The sequence below is a fragment of the Dunckerocampus dactyliophorus genome, chromosome 11 (genome assembly GCF_027744805.1).
Source record: "Dunckerocampus dactyliophorus isolate RoL2022-P2 chromosome 11, RoL_Ddac_1.1, whole genome shotgun sequence".
Classification (NCBI taxonomy): domain Eukaryota; kingdom Metazoa; phylum Chordata; class Actinopteri; order Syngnathiformes; family Syngnathidae; genus Dunckerocampus; species Dunckerocampus dactyliophorus.
This window is the reverse complement of record NC_072829.1, coordinates 25186712-25213815: the sequence shown is the minus strand read 5'-3', so window position 1 is coordinate 25213815 and position 27104 is coordinate 25186712. Positions and strand designations below refer to the sequence as shown.

The window sequence follows — 27104 nt, the reverse complement described above, 5'->3', positions numbered from 1 at the left end:
TCTTCATTGGACCTGTGAGATGGGAGTCATCATACTCACAAACCCATGGTGACTTTTGTCAAACATCTTGAAGATATGTTCGTAAAAAAAAAAAAAAAAAAACTAGTGGTTGAGGGGTTTAGGTACTCAACCAGGCATCTGAGGAGTAAGGCCTTCATGGTAGTGAGGGCGGGGGGTGTAAAGTATACAGAGAGGTTCATCACTGTTTAATAAAGCTAAAAAAAAATTGTATTAAAAAAAAAAAAAAAACTTTCTCCCTCCGAATATTCCTTGAAGGACACATCATAAAGAGGGAACAGGGAGAGGGGTCATCCCCCCCCCCCCACTATGCCGTGTGGAAAACATCTCAGGTGAGATCTCCCGTGTCATGCCAGTAACGTTGGAAGCCATCAGGACCATCAAGGTTACGGTTTTTCCTCAGAGAGAAAAAAAAACAACTTTCTTCCACCTTTCAATGTCCCATGTTTGGTGCTCTTGTGCAAATTCCAAACGGGTCATTTTGTGGCGCTGAAGGAGATGAAGCCTTTGAAGACAATTTTCATTTTTAAAACCCTTCTCTCGCAGATGCCGTCTGACGGTTATTGGACTGCACTCGGCACCAGTAACAACCTTCGTTAAGCTGAGAGTCGTCCCGTGTGTTGACGGACAGCCATTCAGACCAAACCAGTTCAGGGCCGGTGACATTTTTTTGGGTCTACTATTTGACTTTTTTGTTCCATAACCCTCAGGATTTTTTAAAGAAGTTTCAAATGACTGCGAGAGGCCTTGCTCATGCAGCTCAACAATCCGATCACATCCAAAGAGAGAAAGCCTTTTTCCTTTGCCATCAAGAAATCATGACAGTGTGAATACCTGACAGGAAATCAAATTGAATCCACATTTTGATCAGCCTATTTCACCTTAATGCTTTTTTGCAATAAATTGCTTACTCAAACGTTTTTGTCTCACTCCCAGTTCTTTTTGCATTTTGGAGCTCTACTTAGAAGCTCCTTCAGAGCCAACAAGGCAAAATGTCAATTCTTGCAATATGTCAGCTAGTCTAAAAATGTTGATCAGGATATGTGGCAGACAGTTTCGTGATGCTCAGACTGACTTGTGTTAAACAAGACAGGATGTTCCAGCTTCTTGGGATTTGATGGAAAACTGCTGCAGGGGCAATGACCTTCCACTCGAGCAAATACCAAATACTGTACAACACCGCCATTTTTTTTATTCAGTGGAGGCAGCAGAGATTTTGAAACAAAAAGAACAATGCAGTGCTGTCCGTCATGGCCTCTTCACTTTTTGCACTTTGATGTCTTGGATAATCAATCCTGTGTGAGAAAATACGCTCCGCTTGATGTTTTTTACTCAGCCAAGGTAAAAGATATCACATGTGAATGAAGATCAAAAGAGCTAAATTAAAAGATGAACAACATCCCTATTCATCGATGAAAGGCTGGTTTGACCGAGTAAGTGTATGCATGTCAACCTTCAATAACATAACATACAAAACATCTTATTCAAGGTGTCCCCTCTCAATTTCCTTGATGGGCCGAGGCACAGACAGGAAGCAGATAGAACTCCCACTGCATGTAGCTGCTGATTGCTCCATCTTTTAACTTTCCATCCAAAGCTTTTCTGAGGAACAAAAGGAAGCTCAAATGTTAGAAATTGTCTCGTCAGTTCTCACACTAGTTTTGTCAGCTCCATTTGTCCCGTGAATGTCCTCAGGCGAAACGATGTGCGCTACACACAAACAATGAACACAGTGACACATGCACATTCCTCTCAAATGGATGAAAACATCACCAAAAGCCTATGAAGCCGACACATTGATGCATTTTTCATTTAGGAGGTTTCACACGCTAACCAAATCATGGTGTAGCACACCAAACAGAACAGTACTAGCATGTGGAAACATGGCTGTGGTAAAGGCAGTTAGAGAAAAAAATAGGATGTATGTTTTTGACTGTGTAAGCTAACTCTTGTACAGTCGTCCCTCGCTCTATCACGTTTTGTTTGTTGTTGTTTTTGTTTTAAATCATCCATTAATAAATGATCACTGTTTCATGGTGGAATACTGTAGAAGAAATGCATATGTAAGGAAATTGTACTTATTCTTGTCCTAAATTAAGCATAAAAATGGCTAAATTAGAATACAAATACAAGGCAGAAGAAGCATTCTAATTCGGGATGACCCGATCCGATCTTCAGGATCGGGATCGGGATCGGCTGCCGATCCGCTGTATTTGTGAAGATTGGATAATATCGGCTTCCGCCACGAGATCGGGCCGATCCGGTTGCCGTATCACGTTCGTAACTATGAGCCACACTCCAACATGGTAGGTGCAGTAATGCGCATCAAAGCTGGTTGCCACTCGACTTGCGGCAGAAAACTCAACACCACCATGCAGACATCTCCACGGTGTACCGTGGTGAAGTTGGGTTCACGCTGGATGTTGGCTATTCGGCTCCGTAGCTACAGCGGTAGCTCCCTCTCACTGTGCCCGGACTGCTGCGTCATGGTGTCGGGAGCTAACACAGGAAGTACCGCTCTAACCGCTGGTTGCTTATAATACTAAAGATGTTGAAACGGCGGCGATAAACCTTGGAAACTCCTGTTACGGAGTGTGAATGGAAGCTAGCAGGGTTGGCTTAGTTTAGCTGTGTGTGTGCGACACATACTGGATGATTATTTTCACCGTGTTGTGTTTTACTGCTTTAATGAAAGGACCGTTTCACAATGCCCACTGACGACGTGCACGGTCTGAGTGAAAAAAGGACGAGAGGCACGTTTATTCTTGTACCCGGCTCGTATCGACCGTCAATTGCCATTCTCAACACACAAACACACACACACACACACACACACACACACACACAGACAATACATTCCGGCCTACAAAATAAGAGGGCTGTTTGTCACATTTGTCTAATTGTGTAAACAAAAAAAGGGTGTCATTAAAGCGATGGAATTACATCGGTGACTACGTCTTCCTTAATCACAAGCACGGGCATTGCATCCCTTTAGAAACGTTAGCTAAGCTACATCCATCTCTCAATTACTGGACAAAATGGGCCAATGAAGTATTGCATCAATAAATGTAAGGATATTTGCATTTTATTCGCCAACCCAAATAGCACACACACTCTATGCTGGTAAAGTGGAAAATGTCAAAAACGGAATTCAAAAAAATTTAAAAGGGAAAAAATGAATTTGGGAAAAAACTAAACAGATTTCCTAGGGCCCAAAGAGAGTTTGTTAGAAAAAATGTCATATATTCCAAATCACACCACAAATTGATGTCAAATGATTACCGGTAGTCCGACCCTAAAAGTATTTTGCACACCTATTTTTTCCAGTTTTATCTTTTATTGGATTAGGGACCTGACTCAGAGGTTTGTTACAAAAGCCAAACAATATTGTTGGTCATGCTGTGTCATAAAAAAGTAAATTCAGCAATACTTTGGTTGCATTGGTTTTAAGCTTGTTAATTATTTCTAAACCCCAAAGTTTGACCCCATAAGTCGGATTGGCTTGCAATTTCTCTCACAGCTCAATGAGCTCTACAAAACACCCACTGCACCTTTTGGGCATCACTGCAAAATTGGGTAGACTCCTTTAGGAGACTGACGTGGCTGTAAAATACTGTATAAGCAAGATTGGTTGAAAAACATGTCCGCCATCAAACGCCTTTGCAGGGCTGTTAGCAACTGATTCTCCATAAGCCATTGACCATTTGTCTAATGATTATTGGGATATTTGTCTTCCACAGCATCGTGAGCACAACCCATATAGGCCCCAGAAAAGTCAAGCCGAGTTGACTTGCGCTAAGAAAAGTGAAAAGATGATCTTGTCCTCATTCCGCAAGCTGAATATGTTAATTACAAGCAAATGCCCAACAACAATCAACTAATGGTTAGCTCCCACTGCATTCAGCAGCATTCTCTACAGCACATTGGGCTCAAGCCAGGCCGCTCACAGCTTCAAGCGTCATCACCTCTGCCGGACACACCTACCATCACCAACTCCACTCACACAGCCCTGCTTCGTCAAACGACCCGCTCTAATGTATTGATTGTGCAGCTGTGATTATTTCAGATAAGGTCAGCCAAAAGCCACACAAGAGCTTTATCAAATTTAAGTGATGCATCACTAATATTATTGGTTCCAATTCCCTTTTTGTCAACATAAATACTGCTTTAGAAAGAGCTGGACTTGCAGTTCTGTCTGGAAGAAGGCACCGCGTTGCTGGCTATTCATTCCAGTGAGTCATGTCACCCCACTTCCACTGCAGGACTGTATATCACTGTATGTGACTGTGTGGGCAGGTGATTATTGATCCAAAATGGAGACAGTGAAAGCCAAATAGAAGCTGATAAAAACAAGGTTCAAGGTATCAAATAAGTGCGACCATGCCCTCGGCTCTTTGCGAACAAGCGAGAGAACCATCTGCTCTTCCGTGCAAGCCAAAACGCTTTAGTCTCCTGCAGAGCACCACTGATCAAATCTACGTTCTACTCTCATTACGCCTCACAGGTTTGCTCAATAAAAAGTGATGTCTAGAAGTGGTATCTGAGTTGTTTGAGGTAAAGGTCACATTGGAGCATTTTTTTTACCCCGTGCACTCCACTAGTTTCAATTAATTTTCTTAGATGCTTAACAGCAATCATATCACAGGGCCTTCAATGGACAGACAGACAGATGGGTGTTATAGATTTCCTGACTGTTATTAAATGCCAAAATTTGACCCCACAAGTCGGGCTGACTTGAAATTTCTCACAATGTGCTCGACAAAACACCCACTGTGGGTGTTGGGGCGTTTAGTCGAATGGCCGTACCTTTAAGAAAAAAAAACATGGCCACCATCAAGAAAAACATCTGTGGCAACGGTGCTAGCATGTTTTTTGGCAACATTTTGCCTCAGTTTGCATACATTTTCCGGTTAGCGTACAATATGCTGCGTGTCTTGTCATGCTATTAATACACTGCAGGAGTACCACTGTGTTCAGCCTGTTAGCTTGCCTATTAGCCTGAAAATGATACCTGAAAACAGGAACCGGACTGACTTCGATGTGGCGCTATTCTTACAACAGGCTGGCGGGGGACTCGTGTGGTCCTGAGGGGCAACCTGGTGCTGGCAGGCACCGTGTTGGTGACCCTTGATCTATTTCATGTCTTGTATTTGTATGCAAGTGTTTTCTGTGTGTAAAACTGTAATTGTAAAACCATTAAAACATGTCATTTGTATATATTTGTTTATTTTTTATTAACATTTTGGGCTTTGTGGAACAGATTCATTGGAGTTACATGATTTTTTTTTATTTATTTATTTTTTTAATGGAAAAAATTGATTCGGTTAGAGTATGATCGGGAGCCAATTAATGACGCTAACCAAGGTTCCACTGTATTTGGCAACTAATTGTCCATAAATCATTGACTATGTGTCAAATGATATTACATGTATTACATGCATGCTACTACATCCTCCAAAGCATTTTGACAACAACCCATAAGGGTTGCAACAGATGTCATTGTCCTAGATTTTTCCATAACAGAAAGACAGTCTAATTTACTTGAATGTTATGTAGCCTATAATCAAATATGAATTCAATGATAATCAAATAAATATTACACCAGTATTTACTTTTACAAATAAAATCAGGTTGTTTCTTTTATATTAACATACGGTTAAGGCAGGCACGCAAAGTAAGAAGGAATACTGCAAGGAGGTACTGAATGAGTAAACTTTTGAATAATGTATTTCTAATCTATTTTGGCTCGTTACAAAGTCAGCACTACACAATTATACAACAATAAGTGTTTTCTGGGTCTGGCCATATTATACAACATCAGCCACGTACGGTGTGGGAAAGACTACACCATGAGCCCACTCTTCCAGGTGGGCTGCTATCGATCTGCGTGTATGCAGGCTTCATTGCCAGCTGGCATCCAGACGAGTATTGCTGGGAGGAACACAAACACAGCCACAAAACAAGACGTGCGCAGTCCAAAATCAGACGCAGTCTCTCCTGATGGTGCGAACCATAACTGCTGTTATTGGCATAGTTGAAATGCAGACTTGTCTCTACAGTATGTGTCCTGTGATTGACTGGTCACCAATCCAGGGTGCCTCTTGTCCAGAGTCAGCTGAGATAGGCTGGAGCTCACCCATGACCCTAAATGAGGACAAGCTGCATAGAAAATGGATAGCTGGAGGGATGGATGGATTTCTTAACTCTTTTTACAGCCTTTTGCAACATTTTTCTGCCGTTTTTGGTTAAAAGATTAAACAATTAATTATGGGCTTAACTCAATGTGATGTATTCACTCGAGTGTAACGGTCACTGTAACACGCTCTGTTGCCAATCCTGAGATCAAGTCTCAGGTATGATGTGCCGTAATTCCAAGTGATTCATCCACTGAGAAAGAGCACTTGTGCCGGTTGAAGGGCTGATGTCTAATCCCCAAATCTTCCCTGAATGAATGCTGTAAAAATCTCATCAAGGTCTAGATGACTGGAAAGTGTCGGGAGAACCAGATTTATTTTTAAACCCTCTGTTCTTTCAGCCTGTTGCAGTTTTTAGAGGTAACCACGCATCAGGGATAGCTGGGATAGCTAAAACTGCTGAAAGAAGACCTCCCTGCTCTTTTGCTGAATTAACAAAATCAACTCTTAAAGTCACATGACTGCTTGGACCACAACTAGTAGAATCACTTTTGAAACGCAAGGTTTTGTTTGAAAATAATTCCCATGCATTAAAATAGATGCTATGTTTTTGAAAATGTTACTAAAAACACTGTCTGTACGCTTAATGGTTTCAGGTTGGGGCTTTTAACAAATGGTTTCACTTTTCACAATGAATTCACATTCTATTCGCAACAACTTGGAGGTTACATTGTATGCGATATTTAAAAGAGAGCTGTGCCGCTGCTTACAAAAGGGTGAACATTTGTCAAAACATGCGCCTCTACTGTGTTTTAGGGTTAGCTGGCACGGGTGCCAGGAGTTGTGGACCCCAGACACAAACGGAGTGGCGTCAAAAAAGGCATTTTAATAAACAGAACAAACTCAGAGGAGAAAAAAAAGAAAGAACAAACAAAAAAAAAACTCAGTAGCAAATGAAGAAAATACAAAAATGCTCAACAAGTTACTGGAAACACTTGACAGCAAGGGATAAAAGGTTCACGAGAATGACAAAACGTAGACAATCTGGCAACTAGCTGACCAGACGGCAAAGTACCGCATATGAAGGGCTTGACTGGTGATGTGCCGCAGCTGTGCTAATCAAACCAGCTGGAGAGAAGGTTCCTCTGCGGAGCTGCAACGACACCGCGGCGGGCAGCAGGCCAAGCAGAGTGCAAATCATGACACTGCGCTGCCTGTGCCATCAGAAAAATATTCAGACAAATACGCCACATGGTGACGCTGTCGGGGTGGGGGCTCGATTAAACAAACTCGGCTTCTTCCTGGACATGTTGAATGTGCAACATTGTCAAGTATGTTCTAAATAATTGCAATTATCCTATATTTTGTTCTTTTATTTGCACTCCATAAGTCTTATCAGCCTGTGTGCCTCTGAACTGCGCCAAGAGAGATTTGGGAGAGGGGGCGCGTGTGTGGCTTTAGCAATCTCACACCAAACAAACGTATTGCAGGGCTGCCACCAAGCACTATTATGGTCTTATAATAATTCCTGACAACATCTGCATATTGATTGCACAAGGACCTCCAACAAGCAATGCACTTTGGCCACAACTGACCCTCCTCTGCTCTCATTTGAATGAAGTCCCCTCCCACCAGGAGGATGCACAAATGCAAGAGGCACGGTGGAGCTTTCCTAAATGCACATAGGTCTCCAGGATGGATTGTTTTGTACATGTGGTCTGTTTGGCCAGTGGATGACAGGCCTGCCCTCCCTCACTTGTCCACGCAGTCCCGAGAGAGAGAAGCAGGACTGGAGTAGGACTATCATACTGCACCGACGCTTCTACCAAGCATTTCAACTATGCGAGTTGGTGTGTTTAGGTGAACTATTTGGTGAGACATGTGAATCCTGCTATGGAGGACCCGTTCAGTCAAAATGACTGCGAGCACTGAAAATGTCACGAACTTGTGGAAAAATGAGTCCACGGAACTGGACGGGACTCCTCCGGCCAACTTCACCGACAGCTCGGGTGGGAACCGCACGGAGCCGGGCGAAGTGGCCCTCAGCCGGGCCATCCCGCTCGGCTTGGTACTTGGGGCTTTCATCGTGTTCGCCATCGCGGGCAACATCCTCGTCATCCTCTCTGTGGTGTGCAACAGGCACCTGCGCACGCCGACCAACTACTTCATCATCAACTTGGCCATCGCAGACCTGCTGCTGGGCACCACGGTGCTGCCGGTGTCGGCCACCCAGGAGATCCTCGACTACTGGGTGTTCGGGAGGATTTTTTGTGACATCTGGGCGGCGGTGGACGTGCTGTGCTGCACCGCATCCATCATGAGCCTGTGCGTCATCTCCATCGACCGCTACATCGGCGTGAGTCACCCGCTGCAGTACCCGGGCATCGTGACGGAGAAGCGGGCTCTGCTGGCCATGCTCGGGGTGTGGGTGCTGTCCGTGGTCATCTCCATCGGACCGCTGCTAGGGTGGAAGCAGCCGCCGTCGCCGGACGACACGGTGTGCCTCATCACCGAGGAGCCCTTTTACGCGCTCTTCTCCTCCCTCGGCTCCTTCTACATTCCTCTCGTCGTCATTCTCTCCATGTACTGCCGGGTGTACATCGTGGCCAAACGGACCACCAAGAACCTGGAGGCTGGTGTGATGCGTGAGAGGATGAATTCCAGCGAGCTGACCCTAAGGATCCACAAGGGCTGCCAGGTGCACGACGAGCCCGCCACTTGCGGCACAGGCAAGGGCCGCGGGCACCAATCCAGAAGCTCCCTCACGGTCAAACTGCTCAAGTTCTCCCGGGAGAAGAAGGCAGCGAAAACTTTGGGAGTTGTGGTGGGCATGTTTACACTTTGTTGGCTTCCCTTCTTCCTCGCCCTGCCCATAGGTAGGTTCCTACAATGAACTTTGTGTCGCATTTCAACCTCCACCGTCAAAACATTAGGCACACCTGCACAATGTTGAAACCCGACACAAGCTGTGTAGTGGCTTGAGTTTCTCGCACACGGGGCAATCAAATATTTGCACGCCCCAATATGGCGGCCAATAGTGCTCCATGGGTCCAGTAGTCCGGTGCTCGGTCTATTCATTTATTTTGTTTTAAGGCTCACGTATGCTCCCATTCGAAAATGGTGTGAAACATCCCAGCCCTTGTACTTCCATATGTCCACTACGTTGAACAATTACTCCGCAAGATTTACTCAATATGCGTACATACAAACATGGCCAAGGTGAAGGAGGACCATTATTATTAGTGCAGAAGCAGAATTTCCTCCAATTTAATTGATTTTAACAACTCTATGCTTGAAATTCTCTTCACATTAAAACTAAACATTTCTGTAAACGTGCCAGTAGTCAGCTGGGTAAAAGGGATAGTTAGGATTTTTTGACATGAAGTTGTATTCTCAATCAGAGAGGAGAAATATGATCTTAGAGGAAAATTAAACCTAAAACATTTATATGCGAGAACAACGCTGAAAACCCACAGCATTTCCGTGTGTGGAATTAAATTATGGAACGGATTGAGTAAGGAACTCAAACAATGTACAGAGATGAGCAAATTCAAAAAACAATACAAGCAGTTGATGTTTGCTAAATACAAGGCAGAAGAGTCCTGATTGTTCTGTCAGGTTTGTTATTTTATTTTATTTTTTTATTTTTTATTTTATTTTATTTTATTTTATTTTATTTTTATTTAATTAAATTTTATTTTTTATTTATTTATTTTTATTTTTATTTTTTTTATAATTTTCTTTGTTGTGTTTAAAAAAAAAAGGAAAAAAAAAAGAAAAAGCTTTGTTCTTATTTATTTATTTAGTATTGTCATCATTATTATCATTATTATGAATGTTCTTTCTTTTTTGGGGGGGAGGGCTATCTCACCATTATCTATTATGTGTTATCCTGACTATCACTGAAAACATGACATGGAATCCAGGAAGTGAACTACATGTACTGTACTAGATGTGGAATAGATGGGGGGTAGGATTAAATAAGCTTTGCTTCTTCCTACTCCTTTTGGACATGTGGAACTGTCAAAGAATGATTCACGAGATGTATTCCATTGTAACCTTCATGTTCAAATAAACTAAACCAAACCAAATCCCCATCAGCAGTGGACTACACCAAAAGTGACGCTCCCTCCCAATTGGTCCTGTGAGTTCGGTTCTGGTTGGAGATCCGTGACGAGGAACGTAGTTCCGCTTAGTTGCCGGGGCCAATTAAGTAAAGAGTTTGGCTTCTGAAAACAATATGTGTTGAAAAGAGTAAAATATTTACATCATAAAAAGCCTCCAAAAAAAAAAAAAAACAGACTTCACAAATCTCTCGGCGTTATATTTGTCTTCCGCCGTATCCCTGTGCACTGTCGCCTCTGTATTCTTGTGTATGTGGTGAAGACACTCGCATCTTCTTCTGCTGTGGAACACCCACGTAAACAAGATGGTGGCCGTGGCGCTCCGTCGCGGATGAAGATGCGAGCGCCTTTGTCACATACACAAGAATCGACAGGTGGCGGTACGTAGGGGTACGCCGGGAGACAAATATAAACGCAGAGTGATTTGTGAGGTCAGATTTTTTTCTAGGAGGTATTTTTATGATGCAAATGTATTACTCTTTTGAACGCATATTGTTTTGAGAAGCCAAACTCCTAACTTGTGCAACCCCAGCGACTACCTGGAACTACGTACGTAATAACCCAAATCCGACCAGAAGTGGACTTAAGAGACCAAGTGGTGGGGTAAGTCGCGTTTGATGGGCTACACTGATGATGGGGACCTCACAACTTCATGTCAAAAAATCCGAACTCTCTTTAGTATAACAGACTTTCTCGCACACTAAAAATCATGACATGCCTTACATGTCTGATAAGTTGAAGATGATTTGAAGTCAGGTCCTTGATCTATTCTCGCATTTTGTCATGGTGGAGTACGCATATGTAAGTTGTGCGTATACAGTGTAATTCAGTGTTTTCATATAGGAACTGCGTTGATAACCCTTTACCTTTCTCGGGATCAATAGTCAGTGTTCCACAGCAGGGATTACCAAGCCCCCCCATGTAAACCTACAAGCTAAAAGCACATAGTTGAGTTGTGATTTGAAGATGTAAGCGGCTTCACAGAGCAGAGTCAGGGGACAGGAAGAGTTCAGTGTTTATGTAACACTGAATGACCAACTGCCAAAAAACTGTTTGAGGGTATTTCTCAGCCCCATCTCTGGTGAAGCATACTGATTCAGTGCGATAGGGCATCAAGCAACTTGACTTCATGACCATTTCTAATTTGCCTGAAACAGTCTGTATGACGGTTTCCAAGTGGTCCTTTCAAAACAATGTTTCTCTTTGGCGATCATGTAAAGTGAGTCGATCTATCCCAGGTGTCGGGAATGCTACTGACACACAAGCATCAGACTTGACCACCGGCGCAACAGGTTTTATTGCAGGTTTCAATCATCTCACAATAACCGCTAATAAAAAACACACGCTACTGTTGCGGCCGTAACCCACACCAAGCTAAAACTCAACTCCGAACTCGCTTCACTTCTTCTTGCCCGCCACTCAGCTCCCCGATGGAACATATTTATAGCAACAAACACGAGCACAAGTCTGATTATGTCTACTATATTGGGTAATACGAGTGCAAAGGTGACTATAGGGGTGTTACTTCAGGGCTCTAATGATGTAAAAAACTTATTTAGAATGTTGTAAACAGGTTTTTTATGCTCTACCAAAATATTTAATTTATAAGTTAGGAATCCTACTTCGCTTTGGGTCTGAAACCGATTAACAGCCATAAACGATGGACCATATAAATCCTAGGCATCATAAATACCAGGCACTTTACGCAAAACTCGTAAATTAATAAAATAAAGCAGTAAAATACAGAAATGCACTATATACACAGTGTGTATATATATATATATATATATATATATATATATATATATATATATATATATATATATATATATATATATATATATATATATATATATTTTTTTTTTTTTTTCTTCTTCTTCTTCTTCTTTTTTTTACAGTGCCAGACCATTCCAGCAGAAGAAAAGGTAAAATGGTAACTGGTAGGAAGGAAGGATCTATACTTAGGCGTTTATGAGCCCTATACTTCTCATCAACTCGGCGAAAGAGAAATCACTCGTCCTCTGGGGATCTGTGTGTTACTTGACTGCACACATTCCCCGCAGCTCTTTAACACCCCAAACAGGCACTAATGTCTCGTGAAAGCGTTGTGTTTAAATGGTGCAAGCAGAGTGTCTGAAAGTGAAAGAAGCTAACACTTGGAGTGACTTGGTAGCATTCATGTAAATGTTTTGGTTTTTTTAAATACAGCAGTGTACACTAAGTGTGCTTTGGCATCTTCACACTCCGCAACTTGTGTGCTCCGAGTGTTGTGGAAATGTTTATGGGAGGAAGATAATCTAATGAATGTGTTAGCCGATGAGGAAACCGGCGAGGTCATGGGCCAGCACGGCTGATAGGATGGGTCACCCGGGACGTTGAATCCAATTTTCCATAAATGTCATCATGTTGTGGTTTCACCGAGAGCAATCTGCGAGAGCAATAATAGCTGGGTCACTTGAAACGAATGGATATTGATTGTAATTAGGGTCTTTCTGTGAAACCTGCCAAGTTCTGCACATTTCTAATGGGCATTGCTTAGTGACGAGTCTAAACAGGATTCTTTACGTATCTGGATGAAGGAGCAGTAATGGCACACTGAAGAGAAAAATATATTCATATATAAAGGTTTAGTTTATTTCGAACATGCTTAAGTTACATTGAAGTACACGTTTGCACTTGCACAATTCAACATGTCTGAAAAGGAGTCGGAATTCCACACCTTCTGTGTCTCAGCAATTACTGATAGTTTGTTCACTTCCTGTGTTTAAAATGTACCATTTTCTTGTTGGGAACAAAATATACGACAAGAATAAAGTTCTGTTAATGAGGGAAAAAAACCTAACTTCGCAGGAATAAAATGTATAAAATTTAGAGTACAACCGAACCTTGGTTAGCGTCATTAAAAAGGGAAAGTTCGGATTTTTTGACATGTAGTTGTATGACTTCCCTATCAACAGTGTAGTGCAACAGTGACTTACTCCCTCGATTGGTCCCATGAGTCCAGTTCTGGTCGGAGATGCGTGACGAGGAACATAGTTCCGCATAGTTGCTGGGTCATTTAAAGTAAAGAGTTGGGCTTCTCAGAACAATATGCGTTCAAAAGGGTAATACATATAACACCGCACAAAACACTCGCCGTTATATTTGTCTCCCGCCGTCTCCCTGCGCACTGCTGCCTGTGCATTCATGTGTATGTGATGAAGACGCTCGCGCTATTGCCACTCTTCTTCCGCGGCAGAGCGCTGCGTCCATCTTGTTTATCTATGTGTTCCACAATGGAAGACGGCGTTAGTCACGGTTGGTGTCGTCCACTGCTGGTGGGGATGTCAGACAACTTCATGTCAAAAAAATCAGAACTATCCCTGCAATTCGTTCCAGAATGTTTGACTCTAAACGGACGTTAACCACATAAATGTTTCCTGAAGGAAATAGTGTAAATCCAATTAAACTGTTCCAGAAAGCCAAGAATGTTAACACAAAACACGTTTATAGAGTGTTACAATTACAGTTTGACATGCATATAAATGAATGAAAGGGTTAAACATACATTTAAAAGCGCTCCTTACATCCTGACATACGTGTTGACACACGCATGGGCTGTGCAAGTATTGGGAAATTTGATCACAAGCACGTAGAGCAGAGGTGGGCAAACCATGGCCCGGGGGCCACATCCAGCCTGCCAGTTGCTTCCAAAGTAATTTTAACTTTTAACATACAAGCTGACAACATGACTTGCACGCAGCCAGAGTCAGTCAATCTGAGACAACCTTTTGATGGTTTAAGTAGCTTTCCACACGCAGCGATCCAGACAACTACCTCACCTATGGTGCCAAACACACACAGGTCAACAAATATGTGACACACAACTTAACCTTCCCACTGCACTGTCTGGGAAGCAAAACAGGAGGGATATTCACACACTTCAATAGCCAATGTTTTATTGTTCATAGTTCATATTGTATATCACACATCCTTTATTCATGTACATTCCGGGTGTCTTATTCAATAAAAAAATAAAAAAGTAAAATTCAATATCACTATTTGATGGAGTCTGATGTTTAAAGTGCTCCTGAAAAAAAGGGACACAAGCTCATATAGCAGATTGTATGACACTTTGACAGATACGACATAATTCCAGGTGGACTGAATTAGAAACAAACTATTGTGCGTGTATCAAACATACTGTATAGTCTGACCCCCGGGTCAATTTGGTTAACTCAATGCGTTCCGCGAGTCAAGAATTTTGCCCACCCCTGACGTAGAGGAAGTAGGGTATCAGACGGGTTGCAAGTGTGTCGTACTTATGGAGCAAGTGATTGGTGACTCCCACGTGCTTGCCGCTCGCCCTCCGTAAGAAAATTGGTAGCTTTTAGATTGAGAGTGCTCGGTGCGCTTCTTGCAAGGCTGCGTACGTCTGTGGGCTTCGTACGAGGCTCGTGCGGCCCACTGACTTCGATTGCAAGATGGCTTCCTACGGCTTGACTGGCTTCCTACGGCGATCGTGACCGTTTTCCACGGGTATAAAAGCCCAGCATCTTGGTCCTCCTCTGAATCATCATGGCTACACCATCATCTCATGTTGGTCGAGGAGGAAGAAGACGGTGAAGCCCTTGCGTTAGTGGTCATCAGGAAGCATCTTGGGCGACAGAAGGTGCCGGCGTTACTGGATCAAACCGATCATCTGCCTCTTCCAGCTTCGCTCACTCCCTTTTGTCTCCTATTCTGCTTTGCTCCCTTCTTGGACTTCCTGGGTGCCATCCTGTAGCGTTTATGAAATGACAGGTAGTACTTGTTGTGGCTAGGTGGCGTTGTGGACGTTTTGGGTTCAGATAGCCCACAACCTTGGGCTCCTGCACTACACTGAGAAATGTATGTTTCTACGCAAAGACACAGTGAGGAAGTGCGCTGGCTGCACGGGCTATTATACGGCAAGTACTCACCGCTTGCGTGTGTCGTGGAGCACGTGCTTGCCCCGTACGTGTTCCGCACAGTCTCCGTGCGTGCGCGAAGTGACTTCACACCCATAAGCCTCTCTTTTACACTCGCGTCACACGCAGGGGTCACGTACTCCTCCCCTGCCTTGTCCTTGCAGCCTGGCTGCGTGCAAGGTTTTCCTGCATCCAGGCAGAAAATAATTTGCATCCCAATTTTCATCCTCCAGGCTTTGCACATTGTCTGGGTTTGAAAATCCGTGTGTGCGTCTTGCGATTTTCTCCATTTTTAGCACATAGGAGCACGTAGGCGGGGATGTCAGGACCTCTACCTTCATTGAAACCGTGATTCTTGATGTGACTGGCCCCAAAGACAACGTGGCAGCAAGATCAACCAGCTTCCTGTTTTGACATGAGTTTTTTTTTTATTCAATAGTTCGCACGTCAATACTATAACCCAAAATGGAGCCAAAGAAAGCTGCAAGTGCCGGCATTTTGATAAAAGGTGGTGAGAAACACCACTGAATTCAAGAAACAACTCACAGCAAAACAACAAGCTAACCTAAGAGGAAAAGGCTTCTTGAGACGTCATCTGTACTTCTGTGAAGAAGGTGTCGGACGTTTCGCTCCTCATCTGAAGAGCTTCGTCAGCGAACTAATAAGTGCTGGTAGCTTAGGCCTTAAATACAGTAAGAGTGGGCGGAATTGGTGTGCCAACACCCTCCTCCTATTGGTTCCTTACACTAAGCCTGGGCGGAGTAGTGGTATAATCCTATCCTAGTGGTAGTAGTGGTATACCACTACTCCGCCCAGGCTTAGTGTAAGGAACCAATAGGAGGAGGGTGTTGGCACACCATTTCCGCCCACTCTTACTGTATTTAAGGCCTAAGCTACCAGCACTTATTAGTTCGCTGACGAAGCTCTTCGGATGAGGAGCGAAACGTCCGACACCTTCTTCACAGAAGTACAGATGACGTCTCATGAAGCCTTTTCCTCGATGGACAACTCCTGTACGACTGAGAGCCTACACAGACGCAAGCTAACCTAAGAATGCACGCAAACCGGGGGAAAAATGTGGGGTAAATTTGACGTTAACCAAAAAAACCCAAAACAAAACACGCTAACTGAGGGTCCACTGTATTCTTGTAAGAATCCTACATTTTACTATAATACGCCTTCATATGGGTGTCCTCAGGAAGGGCATTCAGACTTTTCTCAGCAAAAGGGTCAACACCAATTACAATAACCCTTCCACTGATTATATGCACAACCAAGCACTTCATTTCACTCCCCGTGTCTTCTAAATGTCACTCCCTGTGTCTTCTGCTATAGCTTTTCAACACAAACAACCCTCAAGGGATACAGATGGTGACCGTCCTCTCAAGATAACTAAAGAGGCATTGATGAAAGCATCAAAAGTATGCATTTATCGACGTTTAAAAGATCAATGCCCTTCCTAATTATCACCTTATCAAGGTGGGACATCCTGTTCAATTGATAGATTGTAAGGTTGTCTGTTTTAATTATTAGGGATGTCGAATACCGGCAGACTGATATTATGGGCCGATATTGTCGTAAAAATGAAATATGAGATCATTTGGGTCTCGGTAGTTCTGCGATAATGATAACGCGTGAGGGATGACCTTATCAAACTGTGCGGTGCTCCACAAAGCAACAAGCTTGCTAGCTAAGCATGTTCATAGTCGGGAATTATTACATCTGTTTTTGCTGTAATTAACAAAGATAAATGACAGGATTATATAGAAATGTATTAACAGCTCCAAATGAACGGAATTTGTCAAACTAAAAAAAGATACCACACAAATCCTTTTAAGAGCTTTTGAATCACACTTTAAAACACATTATGAGCAACGAGGGGTTGCGTTCAAAGACATCACAATTTAAGGTAAATGTACTTGTTTTCATCATATTTTCCAGCACACTTAAATGTAGCAAACTGTACATCCAAATTAGGAGTTAAAGTGAGCGATAACATTATCCACTTCATGTTTTATGCCGTTTTTGTTCAGTGTCCCTAAATGCATCGCGCCTTCTTGTAATGAGAACGAGGAAGTGTCGCTCCCAGGATGAGCGGACGAGAGGCGTGTGTGAGTTGGAGATACAGTACATACGGTATTTGTTGTTGGAACTGCACTGCTGTTGATGTGCTCAGGTCGGAATGACGTAAAAGAGCGTCAGACTCGTACAGTGTGGGGACGCTCCACTATTCTTCCGTCTGCCATCATAGCAGGAAGATGTGCGTGCCCTCGTGCGCATGCGTTAATTACATGAAAAAATGTTACATAATGAAATTTATTTGTTACAGCCCTACTTTTTTTTTTTTTTTTTTTTGCAAGTCCAAATCAAGTCTCAAGTCTTTGGTCACAAGTCCTAGTCAGGTCTTAAGTCTTTGTGGGGTGAGACTCATAAGTCTGAGGTCTCTGAAAAATAAATCTGTCACGTCGCGTTTTAATGAGCCTTCTATTATCTGCTGGTCCAATGTTCCCTCGTTTACCGCGGCAAAATAGCCCACAATAAGTGAAATCAACGTAGTAATCAACTTCATTTTTTTTTTACAATTACAGTATAATACTGTATATGCTTTAAGGCTGTAAAACCCCTCACCATACGCTTTTGTAGTCCATTAACAGCGACTTACACCCCACTTGGTCTCCGAAGTCCAGTTCTGGTGAGCTTTCTGTGATGAAGAATGTAGTTCCGCTTCATTTCTGGGGAAAATTTAGTAAAGAGAGTTACGGGCGGCCATAGGCCGAAAAACTGGATCCCAAACGCAGAGGCGAGGCAGTCCGTGTAAAAAAAAAAAAAATGCATTACGGAAAGTGTTCACAAAAGGTAGAAAAAAAAATACTATAATGACAAAATAAATACAAAGTACAACACAAGCACACCCAGATAAGATAACTAGAACTAAGGACGCTGCTATACACGAGAGAAATCTACAAAAATGGTAACTCAAGCAGCTGCTGACAAAAACTAGCAGAGAAGGAAAAACGCTGCATAAAACTGAGCAGGAGTGAGAAGCGTAAAGAACCGCTGGTGGAAGAAGCCAAGCAGGGAACAAGGTACTTAGAGACTAAAGGCAAAAAATGCCCAGAAAGCAGAGTACCCTGAGTTACAAGAGATGCTGGGAGGAGCCGGTCACATGCAGACATCAGGTAACAATCTGGCACTGAAGGCAGGACAGACAGCAGCTTAAGAAGGTAGGTAATTAAGTCCACAGGTGTGTTAATTAGCTCCTCCCGGTAGGCTCGGCGGTGTGCTGCAACACATGGCAGACAAGCGGGCAGCAGAGCAGCACACTGAACGTGACAAAGAGTTTGGCATTTCAAAACGATACGCGTTCAAAAGACTTATACATTTGCATCGCAAAAATGCCTTCTCGTAAAAATCTGACCTCACAAAACGCTCGGCGTTTATTTGTCTCCCGCCGTATTCCTGCGCACTGTCGCCGGTGCATTCTTGTGTGTGTGACAAAGACGCTCGCATCTACTTGCTTTATCGATATGTGACCATGTAGAATACACGTTTGACCGCAAGAACTATGAAATTAATAAATGAACCAATTAATTTTTAATATTTCAAATTAATTGTGATAAAAAAGGTTTATGTTTTTTTTAAGTGTGCAGGAGTGGGGGGTACATGGCTTCAGATCAAATGTCTGAAGGGGTACGTGACTGTAAAGTTTGGGAACCATAGGACTAACAATATTGCACTTTCTTTGCCAACGCTGCCACCTGTTGGCTACACGGTGGCTTGCAATTAGAGATGGCCAAGAAAGACCTCTGAGGTTCATTAGTTCCATCGCTTCAAAAGAAACATTACCATAACACATGATTATGATTTGAGCATCAATTAAAAAAAGTGTTTTGCCACGCATTTATCTCCACTTTGCGCCACAAAGTATGAGCTATTTATCATAATGGTACAGTGGCAAACAATGGATCTTAGGATGTGGCAGCTTCAGCAATCGGCCTTCAAATGGCACCTCACTAGTATGTGAACAAAGTGGCAGGATTGTAAATATAAGATGAATATTTGGATGATCCTTTGCATTAAATACCAATTTTAAAGCCCGTGGACATCCTGGAGATGCCTTGCCAGGCCTTCCAGCCAACTTCATTTGTTGCTTATCCTTCATACTGTACATATAACTGTCCAGATACTTCTGGACCTAAGTGTAGTTGTTGTCGGTGTCACTGCCTGCTTCTGAACCTCAGACAAGCCTGTCGCGGTCATTTCTGCTTCCATCAAAAAAAAAAACTTGTGAAAGTGAAATCATCAATACAAATGACACATTCTGTGCTTTCTGTATTAAATGTCATGTTTCTCTTCACTTTTATGCCGCTGCCAGGCTCTTTCAATGTGAACCTGCGCCCGCCTGAACCCCTCTTCAAGGTGATCTTCTGGCTGGGCTACTTCAACAGCTGCCTGAATCCCATCATCTACCCTTGCTACAACCGCGAGTTCAAGCACGCCTTCATTCGCATCCTGCGGTGCCAGTGCCACCAGCGTAAACGCCCCGGCTGGAGGGCATACAATTACCGTTCCTCTACATTCAGCTCCTCTGGACACTCGCGCAAAGGCTCCAATGACCATACCCCTGGGGGCTGCTTGAACGGCAGTCAGCGTACTCTGCCGTCTTCGGCCAGTCCGAGTCCTAGCTACCTGAGCACGGGTCTTCCACCATGCCCTGAGGGCGAGGCGTTGTACACCTGGACCCCAACTGCCTCTACACCAAACATTCTGCCCGGCAGCCCCACAGACTGCCACAGGGGATGCCTGATCGCAGATGTTAAAGGGGGGAAAGCAGGGCAGGAGATGACTGACGGAGTTTTTTCTTTCTCCTTTGGGAAGGAAAAAGACAAGGTAGAGGTTGAACAAACCTTTACAGAACCACCTTACAATGTGTGAGCGCATCAGCTGCAGATGATGAGTATTTATGAAGCATAAAGCGTCAGTGGTTTGTGTAGATGTTAACTGCATTTGGGAAGATTGGCATTAAGACAGTAAGTAATGAGGCGGTTTGGTCAAGTTAGTAAATACTTACAATAAAAGAGCCAAGTCATATCTGTGACCTGACCCATGTAAAATGTGGAAAACGTATTCATTTCTGTTCCTGTTCATTGTAATGTTGTGAAAATAAAATACAACCTGGTTTGTTTAACTGTGTACACGTGTACTAAAACGTGGCCACAGCAGTGTGACCACTTGCGCCATCAAATGCGGCCAATGCATTAACTCTATGCACTGTAACATTGGGTATGATTCCATGCAGTGCAAACTAGAAGCAGAATAGTATTCAATAGTATAAAATACAATTGTATTATTCTATGCTTCTATGCAAACACCTCATTAGTCAAGTGGTCATAATGCCGTATATTGAAAACGGTACTTGTAATATTCTCAAGCAAGCCCACCTTGCCTACTATAGATTTATTGACCTCTGCATGAATCACTACATCGCTGTGGCCATGTAGAACAACGCAGACACAAGGGATGACAATCCTGACATGGCTGATGAAGTCAACAAAGGCTTTTTGGGAAAAGAGTATGCAATGTTTTGTTTTTTTTTTAAGGTAGGAGCTATGTGTTTGCTTCTGTCACATCCATTTCAGATCAGATTAACAGTGCGATACTCAGCTTGTTCTTCCGCTGAAGTCCCGCAAGAGAAGAATGCAAGGTCCACCCTTATCCAAACAAAGCATGCTGATTGGGCAAAAAATTCATATTGAATGATGGCCTTTCGAACTAAAGGAGGTAGATTTGCATGTTGACTCCCAGGCTTTTTAGAGAACAGACCTCTGTGTGTGTGTGTGTGTGTGTGTGTGTGTGTGTGTGTGTGTGTGTGTGCTTGCGTGTTTGGAAAAACATTTGAATAATTGCTTCACTTCCAAAAAAAAAAGTTTACATTTCACACAGGCAATAAATCATATATGCTTTTTTATTATAAAAATAAATTGCTTGTGGATGATAAAAAAATAATATGAAAATATTGGCACATGATATGTGATAAGACTCTGCATCAGAGGTAATTTTTGAAGTATCATACAAGTTGTACATCAGATCAGTCTATTTATAAACCTCATGTGATCCAATCTCATTGGTGACAATCTTCAATGAAGTGCTTTGGCTTTACAAATAGACTCCTCAGTCTCAAGTCACAATATTAAGAACACCTGCGCAATCTGCGATCCAACACGAGAGGTATGTCAAACATTGTCTTTACAATTACTACAAAGTATAATGTTCACTTTCTTAACATTGTGAGGTGTTAACAAACAATATGTTTACTAATGCCAGCATTTCTCTGGGCACTGAAGTTTCTCCCCGCAGTCCAAAAACATCCACGTTAGGTTAACTGGAGACTCCACATTGTCCATAGTGTGTACGTGAGAGTAAATGGTGATCAGAAATAACTGGCCGACCGCGGTCTGAGTGCCGGTAACACTTTACAATAAAAGGTACACAAAATTACAGTACGTAGTTAATGAGGAACAAACCTACCTAACCCTAAACACGACTCATTAGTTACTCATTAGTTCCTCAGTAACTACTCTAAATTTATGTGCCTTAGTCATTAGTTGTTCATTAGTTCCTCAGTAACTACTGTATTTTTGTGTACCTTCTTGTAAAGTGTGACCCTTAGTGCCTACCCAGACGCCATCCTAAACGGACGTGGACCGAGAGCCAAGAAGTCATTTAAGTATTTTAAGTTTTGAGGGGGCTGCCGCATTGTGTCTTTGGGAACAGTCACGTCTTCAGTAAAGGTAAAAGTAACCTTAGATAGCCATGAGTCCCTTTCATTCGCAATTTATATGCATTTAGAATAGTTGAATGCATCAAAATGATAAAGATGTGTTGCGTGTTCAACACTTTTGGGAGTGACATATGCGGGTGGCACAGCTAACTCCCGGTTGCCAATTTTGTTAGCTAGCTAGTATAATAATAAGATGCTAACAACGAAAGATGTTTGCTTCCAAAAAATACATTAAGATTAAAGTTGGACTCATGCAGTGTAACAATAATACGACAAGAAGCGTGCCATTTTGTACGCTAGCCGGCAAAATTGTGGCGTAAGTTTTCGACATTAACCAAATTTTATGTCCCGATAACGATATGTATAAATAAAAAAATTCTTAAAATATATATATACACATGAAATGAATGCCAATTTCTCTATTTTGTCCTTTTATTTATAAACACATTTTATATACAAAAGGACAAGACAATGAAAAAACTAAGTATTTTTTGTCCCTCCTTTTGTTACTACTTTTTTTTTTTTCACTTTGTGGTTTTGAGGTAACATTAGCACTTTGTCGCTGTGTCTGTCAGTAATGGAAAAGATTAGACGTGTTCGAGTTGTTGGTTTAGCCGCCAGCGATCACAAAGCGTTACATTAGTCGAACTAACCGCAGTCCAGACATTAAAATTACAATGCAAACGATAGGAAAATATATCGTACGGTAGACATTCTTATGTTAGGCTACCCTACATATCGCAACATCGCGCAGCACTAATCCCACCGGACACCTTAACTGAAATGTCTTTAACTTTGGCTAACTCATTATACCCGGGGTAGCCCCAGGTGAGTGTGAAGTGTATTGTCCCTCTGCTGAAGGTGACTGATCATCCTCCTGGAAGCTTCATCTCCTTTCATCCTTACCGTGTCAATCAGTGCACGTGCCTTGTCTGTGCGAATCGGGTTCCCCTGGATTATTGCATCTTTCTCACCATCATTCAGGTCTAGACCCAGGAGGTCATCCACCAACTGATTAATTACTTCGTCACTGACCCTCTCCGCAAAGCGAGTCCTCACTCTGTTAAGCTCTTCATCTGTAAGAATAAAGTAAACATTTCACAAAAAATGTTCCCCAGCTGTCGTTTGTGCTTTTGTATGCATAGTAGTTATACAATGTGAATGACGTGGCAATGGGCGGCAGTAGTTCAGTCCGTTGTTAAAACACACTGGTTATTTTCATAACATTACACGTTAATGTACTTACATTTTTACTTGATTGTTGTAGTATCCGTTTTTTTTTTTTTCAATGTAATCCTAATACTTATTATTAACAAACCAAATGAAGGTAAAATAAATATGGTCGTTAAAGGTTAACAAATATATAATGTTTTGATAAGCATTCAAAAATCAATGCAAAAATGATCCTTACCATATGTCCTCGTTCCTGGCCAAATAGGTCGTGGGTTTGTGTAGTCAGCTGGAAAATAAAAAGGCAGAAAATTTGATGGATTTATCTACAACCCATAACTGGGCCATGCAGGGTTAGTAGCGAAGACAAATTTGTGAAGTCCATCACTCACACTGTCGAATCGTACATCTCCACACTTGTCCAGCTGCATTTTCAAGTCTGAGACTGAATATATGCGCTGGTTGTTGGATGTACACCTCAAAGAAATTTGGGTCCCGACTTTCATCCGTCAGCTTAAAATCCTGTGAAAGAAATACAAAAGAATTGTAAAAAATCCATCCAAGAAGTAGAAAGGAAATGATGTTTCCGTTTCCGTGACGAGGAACGTAGTTTCAATTTTTGTTATTTTAAGTTTTCTTGTTAAATTATATTTTAAGAATGTGTCGCGGGCCAATAAAAAAAAAAAAAGCCACAAACCGCAAATGGGCCCCGGGACACACTTTGGACACCTTTGGTTATCATAACCACAAAATGACTCCAAATTGTCAGTCACTTCTCTGAAACCGCTTTAGTATATGTGCACGCGCCACAGACATGCACGTATATACCAGAGCATGGTGAGTGACAGCCTTGGACGCCATTCATCTTTACGGGTCAAACTAAATCTTTACATATTCATGTATTCTTGGTTGAAAGAAACTGTACTTTGTCGCAGAAGAGCGACAGCATCTTTTAGAGGACACGTTTTAGTAATATGAAGACCACACCTCAACACAGACGAGTTGGCAGCATATAAGGGACCAACAAATGGTTCCACGGTAATGTGTTATGTTTGCATCAGCAAATAAGAAGACCAAGTTCAAGTCATACATCTGGGGATATCTGTGCATCGCCATCATCAGCTTTGAGGCGGAATTGGTCATCCAGTTCCAAGGGCCCTTCAGGGTAAGGCTTCTCAATCTTGACATAATGTAATCTTTGTGCCTTGTTGTCGAGTGCCTGTGCCAGAGAAAAACAGCATGTCACAAAGACACTTCATCGTAACATCAGAATAATATGTCAACTGTATCACTCTTATACTAGCGATGTGCGGATCGATACCGAAATATCTATACTTCCAATACCAGCTCCAGATTCTCAAACCAAAATATCGATACTTGCACCATTTGAGGTCATGTTTGTCTAAAACATTTGTCTGTTGAAACGTTGAAAGATGGTAAACGGAGTCATGTCTGAATTTTGAATAAAAATAATCATTTATTCTTTTTTTTTCATTTATTTCATGATTTTGTCCTCTGTTTTTGTCTTGTTGGATATTAGCATGGCTATATTGTAAATCACCCCACTACCTCAATATACTTCAAGGTTTAAAATAAATAAATAAACTAAACTAATTATAAAATTATTGTTTTAAACACATCTATTTTTTTCCATTCCATTTTCCTCCGCTTATTCGGGTCCAGGTCGCGGGGGCAGCAGTCTTAGTAGGGAAGCCCAGACTTCCCGGTCCCTGACCACCTCCTCCAGCTCCACCAGGAGGACACCAAGGCGTTCCCAGGCCAGCTGTGAGACATAATCCCTCCAGCGTTTCCTAGGTCTTCCCTGGGGACTTCTCCCAGCTGGGTATGCCCGAAACACCTCACCAGGGAGGCTTCCGGGAGGCATCCGGACTAGATGCCCAAGCCACTTCAACTGGCTCCTCTCGATGTGAAGGAGCAGCGGCTCTACTCTGAGCTCCTCCCGGATGACCGAGCTCCTCACCCTATCTCTTAGGGTGAGTCCCGCCACCCAACGAAGAAAACTCATTTCACCCGCTTGTATCCGCAATCTCGTTCTTTCGGTCACGACCGAGACATAGATCGAACGGTAAATTGAGAGCTTTGCCTCAGTCCCTCAACATCCAGAGCCTCGAGGAATTCAGGGCAAAATGCGTCCACCCCCGGAGCTTTGCCACTGGGGAGCGTTTTGACTACCCCAGATACCTCAGCCACGGTGATGGAACTGTCCGCGTTCGTGTCCTCAGCCTCTGCTTCCTCCATGGAAGGTATGTCAGTGGGATTGAGAAGGGCCTCAAAGTATTCCTTCCACCGCCCAACTACTGTATATCCTCAGTCGAGGTCAGCAGGCCCCCGTCCCCACTGTAAACAGTGTGGACCGGGCACTGCTTCCCCTTTCTGAGGCGCCGGACGGTTTGCCAGAACCTCTTCGAGTCCCGAGTTTTTGCCTCGACCACTGCCAAAGCCGCGTGCCGCTTGGCCTGCCGGTACATATCAGCTGCTTCAGGAGTCCCACAAGCCATCCATGCTCGATAGGACTCCTCCTTCAGCTTGACGGCAGCCCTGACCTCTGGTGTCCACCAATGGGTTCGGGGCTTGCCCCCACAACTGGCATCGACCACCTTGCGGCCGCAGCTCCGATCGGCTGCCTCAGCAATGGAGGCACGGAATAGAGCCCATTCGGACTCAATCCCCGGGATGCAGGCGAAGCTCTGCCGGAGGTGAGAGCTAAAGACTCGACGAACAGGAAACTCTGCCAAAGCACACCCTCACTACACGTTTGGGTCTCCCGGGTCTGTCCAGCATCCTCCCCTGCCATCTAATCGAACTCATCACCAGGTGGTGATCAGTTGACAGCTCAGCCCCTCTCTTTACCTGCGTGTCCAGAACATGCGGACGCAGGTCTAATGATACGACTACAAAATCAATCATAGACCTGCGGACTAGGGTGTCCTGGTGCCATGTGCACATGGACATCCTTATGTTCGAACATGGTGTTTGTGATGGACAAACTGTGGTTCGCACAGAAGTCCAACAACATCACACCGCATGGTTTCAGATCGAGGAGGCCGTTCCTCCCAATTACACCCCTCCAGGTCACACTGTCATTGCCCACATGGGCGTTGAAGTCTCCCAGCAAAACGACAGAGTCACCAGTGGAATCCAAGAAGGCTGGGTACTCTGAACTGCCGTTCGGCGTGTACGCACAAACGACAGTCAGGACCCTTTCCCCAACCCAAAGGCGTCGGGAAATAACCCTCTCATTAACCAGGGATGACTTCAACGTGGAGGCACCGAGTTGGGGGTCTATTAATAAGCCAACACTAAGCCCACACCTCTCCCCAGCAGCAGCTCCAGAGTAGAACAAGATCCAGCCACTCTCGAGAAGTTTGGATCCAGAACCCTAACTGTGGGTCGAGGTGAGTCTGACTACATCTAGTCAGAATGTCTCAACCTCTCTCACAAGTTCGGACTCCTTCCCCGCCAGAGAAGTGACATTCTATGTCCCAAGAACCAGATTTGGTCGCCTCGACCGCCACCCAAAGCACAATGCGCCCGACCCTTATGCTTGCCCCCGCAGTTGGTGGGTCTACGGCGGGGAGATCCCGTGTGGCTTGTTCGGACTGAGCTCGGCCGGGCCCCACGAGTGAGAACCCGACCACCAGGCGCTCGCCTGCGAGCCCCTCCCCCAGGTCTGGCTCCAGGGTGAGGCTCCAGTATCCCACGTCCGGGCGAGGTGCGGTCTCTCCTCGTGTGTTTCTTCATAAAAGGTCTTCATTTATTTTTTAATACATTAATTAAATGTCTGCTATTATTTATGCTACGATATAAAATATACTACTTTTTATAATTTAGCAGACATATTAGGTGAATTTGTAAATAAGTATAGGCATCAGAGAGGGATGTGAATGATAAACCGATTCCACCGGATATCCGGTTTGAGCAGGGAACG

At 43.4% G+C, this 27104-nt stretch overlaps 2 protein-coding genes across 5 annotated transcripts in view; one reads left to right on the top strand and one right to left on the bottom strand.

Moving 5' to 3' along the window:
• Positions 1–7783: 7783 nt before the first annotated feature.
• On the top strand, positions 7784–22423 carry LOC129189637 (alpha-1A adrenergic receptor-like). Its single transcript, XM_054791527.1, has 2 exons — positions 7784–9028; positions 19580–22423. Exons 1-2 carry the CDS (start codon positions 8068–8070, stop codon positions 20137–20139), a joined length of 1521 nt encoding a protein of 506 aa, XP_054647502.1. The 5' UTR covers positions 7784–8067; the 3' UTR covers positions 20140–22423.
• Positions 16193–27104, bottom strand: part of LOC129189636 (uncharacterized) — a 30152-nt gene continuing 19240 nt past the window's right edge. For 3 of the 4 annotated variants that reach the window (XM_054791524.1, XM_054791523.1, XM_054791526.1), the window contains 4 exons: positions 24246–24374; positions 23548–23677; positions 23397–23444; positions 16193–23061 (listed from right to left, as the gene is read on the bottom strand). In XM_054791524.1, the coding sequence (XP_054647499.1) occupies positions 22793–23061; positions 23397–23444; positions 23548–23677; positions 24246–24374 (576 nt within the window). In that variant the 3' untranslated portion in view covers positions 16193–22792. Of the gene's footprint in view, positions 23062–23396; positions 23445–23547; positions 23678–24245; positions 24375–27104 lie in introns of those variants that run through there. The other variant, XR_008572833.1, reaches the window with a different exon arrangement.

Bases quoted from the DNA above. Each gene is read 5' to 3' on its own strand.
- LOC129189637 (XM_054791527.1), top strand. From the start codon at position 8,068: ATGACTGCGAGCACTGAAAATGTCACGAACTTGTGGAAAAATGAGTCC. The intron at 9,029-19,579 runs GTAGGTTCCTAC...TGCCGCTGCCAG, and splicing joins CTTCCTCGCCCTGCCCATAG to GCTCTTTCAATGTGAACCTG.